Raw genomic sequence first — 14,391 nt, forward strand, 5'->3', positions numbered from 1 at the left:
CATAATAAACAATCATGTTTAGATATATATCAATGCAAAAAGAGTTATTAATCGGTAAATTACTAACAAGTAAGTAGTGACAAGTTGTAAATTACTAACAACTAACAAGTTCACAACACATGAGAAGTATTCTCATAAATAAAGTGTCAAATGTAAAGAGTTCAAATAAGCAAATCAACATGACTACAAATAAGTACAAATGTCAAATACAGGACTACATCTTCCTCTTCCCAGTCGCTTTACTAGCGAGTGCGGGAGAGGGTAAAGCTCTAGAACTAGAACCCCGCAGGGTTTGTGCTCGTGTCTATGTCTGTGCCAATGTAGGAGATGGTGTAGCTATAGAACTAGATGTTGGTAGCTCCACATTCGCTATGCGCAAGATGTCAAGGTCATCTGCAGTAAGCTCAATGTCATCATCCTCATCATTGCCCTCCTCGATGTCATCCAAATCGATGTCCTATCCAGTTCCACCCCCTTCCTCCTCCACAGCCTCCCTCTCCAAATTGGAGATGTCCTCCTGTGTAAATAAGGGAGCCTGCTCCTGTGCTGTCCAATCATAATAAGGATCTATCTCATCCAAATCAATTGGCCCAGGAGAATCTTTTTGTCCTTTTTCATGCGCAATTTAAGATTATATTGCACACAGACCATGTCATTCATCCTCTTTTGGGACAACCTACTTCTCTTTTTTGTGTGGATGGCCTCAAACAAACTCTAGTTGCGCTCATAATGTGATGCGCTGCAAGGCTATGATAGGATTTTGGGAGCAAATTTTGCAAGATTTGGAGTGCTTGCACCCCAAGTGGTCCAGCAAGCCACTGCATCAAAAAAATTGTACAAATTAGAAAATACTAATAGACAACAAAAAGTGAAACATAAATGTTAATTTAGCATTTGAGATTCAAAAGTTTGCAAATGTATTACTTGGGGTTTTTTTAAGCCTTTCTCTCTTGCAAAGAGAAGTGGAGAACACCTTGCCCCCTGCTGAAGTGAAGATCTCCTGCTCAGTGATGATTTTATTTCTTGTTTCCTCGTTGGTTACCATCTTTTCGACGCACTCACTTAGGCCTCTGATGACCTCTCCATCAGGATCTGCATATGTACCATCAGCCCTAAAACCAAAAACCAAAAACAAATAAGTCTTGCAATTTTAGTACACACCCAACACCCTACGAAAGCAAAATGAACTCAAGTCTTCGTTAACTTAAATTTGAGTAAGAATGAGCTTACGGTACACCTAAAACATGGGTTGAGGAAATATGTTGTTGCATGAATGGGTTGGTGGTGTTGATTGTTCCACCTTCTATCAATGATCTACCAAATGGATTCATATTTGATGTTTTCCCCCTTGTAGTAATTTTTGACAAATTCTTTGGCCTTGTCCATGGCCTCATATAGTCAACCCATTGGCGTTTGGTCTCCATCAACCAAACGCAGAACTCTGACTAAAGGCTCAAACACTTGCAATATAAATTTGAAATTAGTTGACAAGTTACAAAATTATTATTTACTTGAGTTACAAACTTAGTATGTTATAAAGTTGTAAAGTGTAAACTAAAACTTAAAGTTTTGTAGTTACCTTTATTATTTCATCAACCTTATCTTTAAAATATTTATCAAACACAATCCACACAACATTCTCTCCTTCACTCTTCTTTGAAAATGTGGAAGCAAGCCATTTTTTGGAAACAAACATTTGCTTCAAAGAAGCCAAATTATCGAGAATGCTTTGCAATGTCAAAAAAATTGTTGCAAACCTTATGATGGCAGGCCTAGCAATTTCTTTGCCATCAGTGTGCTCTCTCATCAGGCTAACGACCCATGGGTGATTGTATATGTATTTTGTCACCCGCCTTGCATCCTCCACAATTGGAGTGACCCACTCAAGTTTGCCCATGTCCTCCAAAAGAAGGTCAAGGACATGTGCTGCACATGGGGTCCAAGAGAGAGTGGGGTGCCTCTGCTGTAGGAGTTTTCCTGCCAAATGTAAAAGAAAATACTAATTAGTTTCCAACTTTTCAAAAATATCAAACTATTAAAAATTCTTGTTGTGAAATTCACAAAGCACATGCAACATAAAATTACAGTTTACCTGCTAATACATATGCAACAACATTGTCTGTGATGATTTGTACCACATTTTCAATGCCAATCTCTAAGACCATGTTCTCCAACATCAATGCCAATGTCTGAGCATTTTTTACCTTGTTGGAGGCATCGATTGATTCTAGGAACACCACATTATCATTATAGCAGGCCAAAAAATTAATTGTGGTCCTGCTCTTCCCATCCATCCACCCGTCAGAAAGAATGGTGAAACCAAATTTTGTCCATTCTTGTTTCTGTTCCTCAACAAATGCTTTGGCCCTCTCAACAGCATTTCCAATAAGCCTACAAAAACAAAATTTAGTTATGTTTTAGATTCTTAGTAATTTAAAATTGATTTAGACTTTAGTAATCAACATTCTAATTTCTAGATAAATTAATTAAAATTTAGAACTAAGTAAAAAGTTAAAAATTAAAAGGAAATCGAGTGTAATAAAATTATTCGCTTACCTGCCACCCAACACAAAACGAGAAGGGGACTTGTACCCCTTTCCTACAACTGTCAACCCTATGGCCAAAGCCTCCCAATAGGGACTATCAACAACACTAATAGGAAGGTTGTTGAAAACCCAAAAATCTGCTAGTGCATTGTCCAACTGGTCATGGACCTCCTTATTCCATCTAGTGGCCTCTAATGAAGGTTGTGCACCAGGTGTGTGCCTCGGCACAAAATAGCTCCCTATCCCAAAAGCACCTGCTGATCCTGATGGTGCGAAAGTGCTAGGAGGTGTAGGAGTAGGAGTGGGAGCAGAGCTCTTGAAAGAAAAACCACCCTATTTGCGGACATGCGGCCCACGATAAGAGCAGACCATGCTCTCAATGGCTGCCTCCTCCTCCTAAACATCAACGAAACTGCCTTGGGTCTCTACTATGGTTGCCCTGACATGCAATTTATTTCGCTCTCTTTGCAATTTGTTTTTCTCTCCAGTTTCGAGCAAGGCATTTGCTAACCTTTTTATTTCTTCTGTTGTACTCTCACAAGGATTCGTATCATGTTTTGAGATCCCTGCGATGCAATATTTGAATCGGTAAATGCCCTCGGATATTACTTTTTCACATCGAATGCAAATCACTTTGGTTGGTTCATCGAGTGCTTCATAGGCATATTTCCATGCTTGATCTCTCGCATTCTTTGGCCTAGTGCCAATGTAGCCTGAGGGACATGGAGTCAATGGCCATTTGTCTGCCATTTAAAACTATTGCGGGCTGCCTACACATATAATTTTTTTTTTTAAAAACTATAAATAAATTATAAAAAGATCAAAGTTAACAGTTAAACAAAGAATTCAAGCAACATTCCAATAACAATGTCAATAAATTGAAATCCAAATAACATTCAAACAAACTAGCTGCTAGAGTTTCAAATTTTTCAAAAATGTGCAAATTTCTAGCATAAATTCGATCTAGAATGGAAAAAAATGCAAATGAATGCATTTAATCTTGCTTACATTCATCAAATGCATTCCTAACTAATTAGGAATGTATTTTTATCCATTTACATCCAAGAAAAAAAAATACAATCCGTTGCAAAATTAAAAACAAAGATTCAAATCACTTACCTAATAATGAAGAAATTGAATCAAAAGGCCTCCAAATGCACTCGATTCCGCCTGTTTCTTGCCAAGAAATCCTCCTCTATCCTCTCCTCTCCAAAATGCCCTAAGAAATGTAAAAACATAATGAAAAAAATGTGTTTTTTTGCCACTTTATGTGACTGCTGGGTGCGGGCGATTTTTTTGCAACAAATCACTATTTTTAGGCAATTAATTTGTGATTTTTTGGAAAAAAACTGCAAAAAAAAATTGCGATTTTTGGGGCGACTAAATCGCTGGCCCCAAAAAATCATGATTTTATCTCGTATCGGCGATACTCACATCTATGGGGTAGCATATGGAGGGGGCTTCTATCTCGCAGCCTGGCGATCATGATGCCACGGTTATGGTTGAGAGGAGCTTTAATTAAGTGATAACTAAAGAAAACGTGTGAATGGTAATAAAACTTAAGATAATAAAATGCTGTGCCGAGCCATTCTCCATTGAGGGGTGCTATATTTGCATGATTTGAGCTTGGGCTTGTTGATGACAAGCGACTCTCCATGATGTCAGCCCCTACTTAGTAGCCTATTGAGTCTCTAACCAGGACCTGTACTCCTTGCATTATCTTAGGTTCTTGGTTACAGCCATCATACTGTCTGGCGTGAGTGTTAGACTTGGATGTTGTGCTTTATGTCTGTTTGTGGTTGGATCATTATCTCCATTAGCACGGTGGGTGTTGAGCCATTCTCCTTTGAGGGGTGTTGTATCTGCACGATCCAAGCTTGGGATTGTCGATGCCAAGCGACTCTCCACGATGTCAGCCCCTACTTAGTAGCCTATTGAGTGTCTGACCAAGACCTTTACTCCTTGCATTGTCTTAGGTTCTTGGTTACCGCCATCATACTGTTTGGTGCGAGTGTTAGCCTTGGATGTTGTGCTTTATGTGTGTTTGTGGTTGGATCATTATCTCCATCAGCATGACGGGTGTGGACCTATGGGGTCCATGTGGTTGGGAGGCATAGCTACCTTCACCACTGCTACAGACCGGTGTACAGAGATGATCTTTTGTCTTAGTGCGACCGTTGCTAGATGTTTTCACTTGGTACTTCGGGTTCCAGAGTATGCTTTCTTGTGATTTATGCTTTCATTGGAATGCTTGGATATCATGTTTAGATGATGTTAGTTTATTTGACACATTCCCATATTATGATGTTTAGCATATGATTAGATGATGTGAATTGCTGTAGCAGTGTACCTATTGCTTATTGGTTTAGCATGTTAGATTTCCTTATTATGATGTTCAACATGTAATAGGTGATGTTATCTACTTGTAGGATTATTTGATGCTTTACTACTAGCATGTTAGATTTCCTTATGCTTATGTTGGTAGCATGTTTAGTAGTGACGTCCCTATTACGACAGTACTGACGATCGGATTGGTGGCTTGGGATGTTACACGTGGGGGATGGCTAGGACCCATGATGGTCTTATGATGCTATTGACGGTTGGGAGGAATTGCGTACTTAGTTTGGTTGTTTTGTTACTGTGATGCTATTTCTGTACATTGCAATGTTACTTTTGTTCACTGTGATGTTGCATTCAGTATGTTCTTTAGTGCTATGATTTAGATGGATAGATGTTCTTCTTTTTTGTTGTTTATGCTCTCGAGTGCTCATTCCTTGATTTACGTGGATCCAGTACTCCCCAATGTGGAGGGTTTCATGTTTTTATGCTTTTTATTCTTATTTTATTGTTGCAATGTTGTGTTTTCTCGCATGGTTGGGCAGTTCCTCGCGCAAGAATGTACTTCCTTGCACGATAATGTACTTCTTTGCGTGAGAATGCATTTCCTCGTGCGAGAATGTGAGTCCTTGCGAGGTGTGCTACGAATCTTTGCTTAAAGCTATGCACTTTCTCGCGTGAAGCGTTGAAAGGTCTCACGCAAAACTCGAGACCAGTGTACTTTCTTGCCTGAGTAACAGGGGCTATCTAGTCTTGTCGGATGAAATCTTGAAAGTTGGTTTTGGACACCCTTTTGGGTTTTACACCTTCCTACTTCAAAACAGATTTCCTTAGGGGTTTAAAATATATCGTTTAAGTATATTTTAATATATGCAACAAATCTTTTGAGATAGGTTTCAGACCTCTCGAAGATGAGATAGAGATTCTAGGAAATTTCAGGGCTTCAAAAATCCAGACTTAGCCAATTTTCAAGGCTTCAGGATTTCAAACTTAGCCACATTTCAAGATTTTGCATTTTACCCCAGCTTGGTGTTTTGTTGATGAGTGGTTGTTTCTTGAGCCCTCATCATGTGTGTGGTCATTGTTGGCTTTTGTTTGCTTATGTTAGTTTGGTAGTGGCATTCGAAGATTCATTGGTTGTCAGGATTGTGGTGATGTCTTTTGTTGCGATCGTTGTGATCCCTATATGATGTTGTCATGTGCATTCATACTTGTAAAAAAAAAGTTCTTGGCTTGTATTTCATCCTTGTTTCCAAGGATCTCCGAGCAGGGCATTACAACCAGGACCTCATAATTTCTTTTCTCCACACCATCTTCTTTAAGGGGAACTTGGACATGGCTCCTCCCACTGTCAACTCAGAAAATTCTTCTCGCTCTAGAACCTGGAGGCAATTTACTACAGTTTGCCTATCAATAGAGATTAAAATTGTATGGTCAGGCAGCAAAATTTGTCTAGTGTCCGAGTTGTAATGATTTATACATTCGACAATCAACTCAAGATCTTGAACCGCCACCGAAAATCCAGCTACCTCCACTAGCCCGCTTCCTCAAAGCTTTTTAGTTATGGGGTGAACTGGTTCTGACCTCACTCTCCTTTGAAAATCTTGCATGTCAAAGAAATGGAGCAAGGTTTCTGTAACATTTTGCAATGTAGATTTTATTTCGTTCAGCCCATCGAACCCAGCGAATCTAGTTGCCATTTTGCTTAAGGTAGAAACAAATTGAAACCTTAAAATTGGAAACAACGTAGAGAGTAGAGTTTGCAAGTATAAGAGCTTTAAGAAAGCTATACAATTCAACAACATAACAGTTCAATAAAAAATGGTAATTTGAAAAACTATTATGTTCCTCTCTATATAGAAATCTTGATTCACTCGTTAACCTTCAAGATCCACGCCACACGAGTGAATTAAAAGATAAATCCGTTGGATTAGTAAATGCAGGAGTTTCTAACAGCCTTTCCCATGTCTTTTCACTGTTTCCATTGGCCCAACGGTAACTTTCTTTTATTACATACTTACCTTCCTATTTTTTTTAACCAAGTTCCATAGAATTAAGAACGGAGTACTCCGTGAGGAAATATCCGCTCAACTAGATTTTGCTCAAAATACCTTTCCAAATGTGATTAACTTGTTTCCATTACCATTTTAAAGTATCTTGTGATCAATTTATGTGCCCAACATGCTTGCAGAATTGATTTCTCACTAGATGTAGAAAATCGCCTTCAAGGGTTGAAAACCCACCGAGGAGAAAGCAATTTTTGTTTTTCCACCCTTGCTTTTATTTTCACTTTACCTTTTAAGTCAATAAGCCTCTAAGTTTCGGAAAATCTTAAAAGGGCTATAAAAGTGAAAGCGGGACCCACTTGTTTTTCTTTCCCACAAATGCCTTTATCGAAAAACTGACTTCATGGGTCGAAAGCCTGCCACGGAGAAGTCACTTTAGAGTTTTTTGCTAGAGATAATTTTGAGCATTATGATGAATCTTGAGTGTCTCCCAAGATGGAAAACTGTAATGTAGAGATGACCTATCCATAGAACAACACATTTCCTTCTTGCTTCAGCTCGTAAACCTCATTCGTTGATTTGTGTGGAAAATCACCTTCAAGAGTCAAAAATCCGCCAAGGAGAAGACAATGTTGGATTCTCTGCAAGCTTCATTTTCTTTATGTGCAAACTATGATAAGTCACGAACAAGTTTATCCTCGAAAATAACTTTGTGAAAATCATTACAAAACAAAAGAATCTCCATCAAATTAGGTTCTAGACTACCCACAAACTCACGACAACAAGGAAAACCCACAAACTCACGACAACAATGAAAACCCACCCAATTATGTAATGCGGAAGGGAAAAAGGTGAAAAACCGATGGAGATACTTTTCACTTAAGGAAAAAAGAACTAGACTTGGACATACCCAGACCAAACTAAGACACAAGACATTTTCCACTTTGCAAAATGGGTACAGGATGAAAAGTGGGGCAACACCTATTTCTTCCTTTCAGACCGAGACTCACCATATGTTTAGTTTCACTTCCAAGATTCCAAAACTAAGGACTTTAACCACATTGAGGCTTTTGCAAATGCTACTGAACCTTCCAGAATGCCTATACTATTCTTCAAGTACTCCACTTGATTAAATCTGCTTCTCAAAATCACTCATCGAAAGCTAAGGTGCCTTTCTCAGAGTCATGCACAAATGGATCTCTGAGCCAAAAAGGGTTTCGAAAAGGAGGATTCTAGGGGTGAGAGTTTTTTAAGCTCAAGCCAAGCAATTAAAGTGCGCAAAATACAATATGTGCTATGTCTTGAGTAGTCAAGGCCATTTTTTTTAGAAATTACATCTTGGGATTCACGTTGAGTATAAGAAAAGTTGGGTAGCTAAGAACGATACCCTTAAGCTTGTTTTCACTGAATCCATAATCTTTCAGGAGATCAATGACCTTTCTAGCAGTGTGGCTAGATTTGCTCCTCAACAGTCGTGGGTTTCTTTTCATGACAATTGTCACTTGAGAAGAAGAAAACTCAAATTCTTTTGCTAAAAGATCTGTAATGATATAAGGAGGGGGCGGGGGAAGGGAGGCAGCGAAACAAGATGGTGACAATGAAGAAAGTGGTGAAAGTTGTGAGAATGTAAATGATGGTGAATGCACTTTGATTATGTTCATCTGGAAACAACTGTGTTCTATATACTTGTCCTTACCAGATTGTAGATTAAAAACATTGTTTGCACATAAATGTTTAAAGAGTGAAAACTCGTGAGTATAAGTCAATCATCTTATCTGATCATATCCTTTCTAGATGAACAAATAATGTCAACTTAAAATATGAACTGTAGGAGTTCTGAATTCCAAACAAAACAAGTAACTTATATGAACCATATTTGTTTGCAAGAATTAGACTAGGGCTTCTAAGGATAAAAATAATATATAAATTACTGGCAGATATAATGCAGCAAGCCCCTTGAACAATGCAAATCACAGCAACATTAAAAACCATTTCTAAATTATACAGGTTGAAATATGAAACTAATCTAAGGTTAATTGTGAGCTAAAGCTATTCTATATGAAACATCTTTTGAAGTAGTTTCAAAGACAACAATATTAATCATCTAGAGAGAAAACGATAGGCGTAAGCTATGTGCATTGTACAATAGATCCAATAAAATACAAAGAATATTGCACATTACAAATTATACTGTTAGTTTCAAGCAGGATAACATATACATATGTGAAACGAGGAATTTCATATTGCCTAGAAACTCACAGTTAACTAGATTGCAATGAATGTCATATTTTAAGTATAACATGGAAAAGAATCTTAACTGCACTTGCCTATTAAGGTTGCAATTAGGCTTTGTCAAAATAGACTGCTACCAATATCACGCTTATTGTTAAAGTCCAAGCCATGCAGAAAAAGAAAATTGTCAACTTCCTCTGTAATTGAATATCTAACTGTGAATTGAAATCTAAACAACAAATGAAGCTAAGCAGCATTTAATGACCATTTATTTCAGAAATATTCCGAACACAAGCCAATTTATCAGTCGAATTTAATTACATTGATAGGGATATATGAATTTCCATTCAATTATATGAAAAATAATTGATGCAGACCCAACTGAATGGACAACCAATCCTGGCAGTCTTGAACAATTGAATCATACAGCTTAAAATAGCCAAACGGCAAGGGAATCCCAGGTATGACGTAATTATCCACACAGGAAGAAGAGATTAGCTTCTTTTCTGGGAAAATAAACATAAACAGCATACTACTACCGAGCCCTTGTATCATGGGTAGATTATTTTACATATACTCAAAGGAAGATTAAATGGGGCAGCTTTGCAACACTGAGTATTTTCTCTAGAAACCCTTTGACTGAAGAAATATGAAACTTGCATAATCAGTTCTGATAAATCAATACAGAAAGTAAGAGATTGAACATACAGAAAGTAAGAGATTGAACTGCCCTGCTTTCAATGCAAATTCCCATGCTTTTAAATCCTCTCTTTTGTCTTCCTATTGTTGTTTTCTGCTTTTTAATCAAGACATTACCTTGTCCGAGATGAGTTTGAGAGGCCTCCAACACCTCCAGACTCCAACCCTTGAAGAAAGAAATAAAGAAATACCTGAGTTAATTTTATTTGAAAACTTCCGTCACTGCTCTAAAACTACTGCTTGAGGAGATTGTAAGTCGTTAGACTTGACTTGAGTATCGTATTGGCTAAACTTAGCAAAGAATTCTCGCTCACTTAGCCTTAAGAAACAAGTCAGACTAGGTGAACCCCTGGCGTGTGGACTTGTCTTCAGGGATTTATATACTTCATAGCGAGGTTTGAGCCTTTTATCTACGCTTAAATCCAAAAGTCTTGGTTCCAAAATAATAGTTTTGAGCTCAAGGCCTGCAGTGTGTATCAAGAAATCAGCGTTCGCCTTTAATTTCTTGGTTGAAAGAGCAAGTGCTTCAGGATATGTCTTAAGCGTTCGACCAATTTTCTCCTCTGCCAGACCAAGACTCAACATATGTTTAATTTTCACTTCCAAGGTTTCAAAACTGGGGTTTATAACTACAGAGAGGGCTCTCAAAAATGTTGCTGAACCTTCTGAAATGCCTATCCTATTCTTCAAGTACTCCACTTTAGGTTTCACCTGCTTCTCAAAATCACTCGCCGAAAGCACGGGCGCCCTTCTCAAAGCCTGGCACAAATGGACCTTTGAGCCAAATAGACTTTCAAGATGGAGAAGTCTAGGAACTAGACACTTTTCCAAGCTCAAATTAAGAAATCTAGTTCTGCAAAACAAAATATGTGCTACATCTTGAGTAGTCAACCCTATTTCTGGCAAAAACTCTATTTTGGGCTTCCACTGGCTATCCACTTTGCGTAAAGGAATACCTGGGCCTCTGAGAATTATACCTTTAAGCTTTTCTTCAAGGAATCCATAATCTTTCAGGAACTGAATGGCTTCTCTAGCAGTGTTGTCCCATTTTTAATTCAATAACTGGCGTTCTCTTCCCATGACAGTTGCCACTTGCGAGGAAGAAAACCCACATTCTGTTATTAAGACATATGAAATAACGTTGAGAGGAGGTGTAATCTGAGAAGATGTTGACGAAGAAATTGATGAGAACGGTGGGAATCTGAAGGATGGAGAATCTAGTTTAATTATTAAAGCAAGGCATGACGACGATCTCCCTGAACAAACTATGCATCTCCAAAACGATAAGAACAACACTGTACTTGACGGAAGATGTTAGCAAAACAAAATAAGATGAATACCAGTGTAAATTTTAGCATTTAAATGAGGGTTCCTTCTCTTAGGATTAGGGTTTACTCCCGCCTTCACATCAGGAAAGATGATAAAAAAAAAAAAAAATTATTATACATTTTCTTCCATAGCTGATTAAAATTGTTTTGTTGAACATTTTCTTCCCAATATTTGATCACTTTCAACTGTCTCGTCGATTGCAATGGGCTCGCGATCCACCGCAGACCTGAAAGTGCATTTGATACAATTTTTAATTTAATATAAATTTATTATAATTTAACTTTATAAATTTCAATTAATGTGATTTGAGATGATGTTTCTCAAATTGGTTCCTTTTATTTAGGATTGTCTTAAAGATTGATGTAAAGAAAACATTCACAACCATATATACAAGTAGTGAATTGTATTTTAATGGTATTGGCTACTAATCTATCCCTTTTTTCAATATCTTTGTCTCCCATCCTCTCACTCTCTATTTATCTATATTTCTAACTTCCTCTCCTCCCTTCATATCCTTATTCTTCTCAAAAACTAAAAACTAAAATAAATAATGACGATGAATCAATAGATCCAAACATTTGTATTGTCAATTATGTATCTACAAATCTAAGACAAATGGGGGGGAGCCCTAGAATCTCACAAGGATGAAAATAATTTATGCTCAATGATTCACAAGAATAGGTGTGATTAACATAGCTTAGAAGCTTGGTGGGACATCCTGTGACATAATTGGCTTGCCAAATTTGAAATGTGGCTTGTGGAAAAAAATGCCCTCACCCACCACGCTTGATATTGATTTGTACATCAACTTTATGAAGAATCTTGGAAGGGGTTTGTTGACTTTAACTTAGCTAAAGAAGAGTGATGGCCAACATGAAACTTTTTCACCAGATTTGAAGACATGCATTGACAAAATGGAGATAAATATTAATTAAAATTACATTAACTTGATGAAAGCAATCCAAAATGCGGCACATAGACCTCTCTCTCTCTCTCTCTCTCTCTCTCTCTCTCAATAAATAAATAAATAAATAAATAAAATAAAATATAAAATAAAAAAAGTCTTGTTTGGATCCTTATAAGTGGATTCATAGTTGATAAGAATCTATCGCTTCTCCATTTATATCTTTGTTCCACAAACAACATACTATGGTAAATGGCCTCCTAGTTGACCTTGTGTGTTTGTACATCTCAAATTCAGTCTAAACAATATACCCAATTAATTTCATTTACTTATTTTTGTGTTTATTTGATACAAAACACCTAGTTTGAAAGATATGCTCATTATTTTTGGCCATTTTTTTGTTGGTAAATGTGTGTGTGTGTGTGTGTGTGTGTGAGTGCGCGCGCGCGTGTTACTTTTTTAAGTTCTTACTTTTCAGAACGAGTACTTTCCACCATATTCTCATGTTATTATTTGTTCTACCTAGACTATTGTGAACCTTGTGATCTACTGAATCTAGAATTGGTAAATTTTTTGGTACAATTAAACATGATTCAAGCTTTAAAACAAATTATAGAGAGGCATGTTTAGGATAGCAGACATTGTTATCACAACTCTACAATGCTCAACATAGTAGATAGGTTTAAAAAGTGATGGCATTTGCTCAAGGGCAATATTGATAATCCCACTTGGGCAAGGAGAAGGAAAGAAGGGAGAAGAGGGAGTATAAGGCAAAGGAGAGGGTAGTTGTTGAAGCATACTTACCTAGGTAGATAGTGAGCTAAAAAAGAAAAAAGAAAAAAAATTGAACATAAAGAAGAGATAGTTGCTTCTAGAAGAGAAACAGGTGATAAAATACAAAGTAATCCTAAATAGGAGGAAGACCAAAGGTTACAACATTATGAAAGAATATGTAACTACAACATTCATTGTGAACAAGAAGTGAAAGAAAAAAATGTACAAGGTGTTGCCACTAAAAATTGTAGGGTCAATTTTGAGTACCATTGAGAAATTTGAGGCCTATAAATGCTTTGTGAAGCCTATGTACCCAGTTGTACCTTTGAACCCTATGAGGTGTTTTATGCTTCTAGCACCTTTCATTTAGTGTATCTAAGTGTTCCATGAAGTTAAAGCGTTATTTTGAACCATTCTGCGAAGTCTTGTTTTGAGTGCATTTCAAATCTGCATTCTACCCTAGTACCAAACAATGACAGGAGGCAGTGTTTGCATCAGAATATCTCACACCCAGAAAGGATTTGTAACTTTCCACTTTGAGAGTGTCTAGTGTCCATACCTGAGAACCTATGTTTCAGATTTTGAGTCATTTCGAGTCCATTTGACTAGGTTTTGAATCCCTCAAAGTTGGTCAGTTACTGTTTTCATGTTTTTGCAAAACATTCAAAATTCTGGGAAGCCCTGTTTGACGAGTAATAACTTTTGACCAGTTGATCCAAATGTTGAATTTCCTTTTGCGTTGCATTATAGATGTCAGAGACTTGTCATGTTTCAAGTTTGAGCTCTTGATGAATCCATTTGATATGTTTTTGAACGCGATTCCAAACGCAATTTGTAACCTTTTACTGGTCTCAGTATTTGCAGATTTGTTAAGACCCCTGTTCATGGCGTTATAATTCTTAATCTGTGATTGGTGAGATTGAATGGATTGTACCACTGTGTTTTCCTCCGAAAATACTTTAAGTGTGCCAATTTTCAAGTCTTGATGAATCCATCTTCACACTTTTCCAAGTCAATTCCATTTGCAAAAAATGTTTTCTATCAATGTTCCTAGTTGCAAAATTTTGAGTAGCCTACTTTGAACGTCTGTCATTTCTGCCTAGTTATTCATCATAAGCCTAAATCATAGATCCATAATGTCCTCATGACAGAGAATGAGTGTCCCAGATTTCATTTCCCCATGTGCTAATTTGCCCAGTTGTCAAAGCCAAATTCGAACCCACTTTGTTGTTTTCTGACATGTTTTCTTGCAGGTAATTCTGAGAAGGCGACTTCGACAGTTAATATCTTTTGACTGGGAATTCGTCATGAGACAAGATTCGACAGGGTGTAAGAATACAGAACAAAGAGTTAGTGTGCCAATTTCAGAGCCTAGTCAAAGGTTTGAGTCAGTTTTTAAGGCCAGTTAAAGGAGCTCCTGGCACCAAAGTGACAGCTAGTAGAAAGTGATAAAATGAGTTTTAAGGATCAGTTTGTGCTCAAATTCAATTCCAATCAGTATTAGATCTTCGACTGATCAATTTTCTAGCTTAGGTGTCCGAAAACGAAATTTTTTTTAGCCGGA

The 14,391-nt window shown here is 37.3% G+C and overlaps 2 protein-coding genes across 2 annotated transcripts; both read right to left on the reverse strand.

Annotated features, from left to right (window-relative positions):
- Window positions 1-930: 930 nt before the first annotated feature.
- On the reverse strand, window positions 931-3,296 carry LOC149545934 (uncharacterized). Its single transcript, XM_089793863.1, has 5 exons — window positions 2,991-3,296; window positions 2,557-2,879; window positions 2,093-2,391; window positions 1,238-1,977; window positions 931-1,112 (listed from the first exon to the last, which is right to left on the reverse strand). The coding sequence occupies exons 1-4, from the start codon at window positions 3,294-3,296 to the stop codon at window positions 1,562-1,564; spliced, it is 1,344 nt and encodes a 447-aa protein (XP_089649989.1). The 3' UTR covers window positions 931-1,112; window positions 1,238-1,561.
- Window positions 3,297-10,039: 6,743 nt separating this feature from the next.
- LOC149545935 (transcription termination factor MTERF8, chloroplastic-like) lies at window positions 10,040-13,713 on the reverse strand. Its single transcript, XM_089793864.1, has 2 exons — window positions 13,667-13,713; window positions 10,040-10,850 (listed from the first exon to the last, which is right to left on the reverse strand). The coding sequence occupies exons 1-2, from the start codon at window positions 13,711-13,713 to the stop codon at window positions 10,040-10,042; spliced, it is 858 nt and encodes a 285-aa protein (XP_089649990.1).
- Between the last annotated feature and the right edge of the window lie 678 nt (window positions 13,714-14,391).

This window comes from Cupressus sempervirens, chromosome 7, assembly GCF_028749045.1.
Source record: "Cupressus sempervirens isolate cs-2001-9-10 chromosome 7, ASM2874904v1, whole genome shotgun sequence".
NCBI lineage: Eukaryota > Viridiplantae > Streptophyta > Pinopsida > Cupressales > Cupressaceae > Cupressus > Cupressus sempervirens.

Excerpts from the sequence above, each read along its gene's own strand:
- LOC149545934 (XM_089793863.1), bottom strand. The coding sequence starts at position 3,296 with ATGGCAGACAAATGGCCATTGACTCCATGTCCCTCAGGCTACATTGGC. Across the intron at positions 2,880-2,990 it reads GAGAGCGAAATAAATTGCAT|GGTGGTTTTTCTTTCAAGAG; the intron begins GTCAGGGCAACC and ends GTCCGCAAATAG. Across the intron at positions 2,392-2,556 it reads CGTTTTGTGTTGGGTGGCAG|GCTTATTGGAAATGCTGTTG; the intron begins GTAAGCGAATAA and ends TTGTTTTTGTAG.
- LOC149545935 (XM_089793864.1), bottom strand. The coding sequence starts at position 13,713 with ATGAACAGGGGTCTTAACAAATCTGCAAATACTGAGACCAGTAAAAG. Across the intron at positions 10,851-13,666 it reads AATACTGAGACCAGTAAAAG|AGAAGCCATTCAGTTCCTGA; the intron begins GTTACAAATTGC and ends CAACACTGCTAG.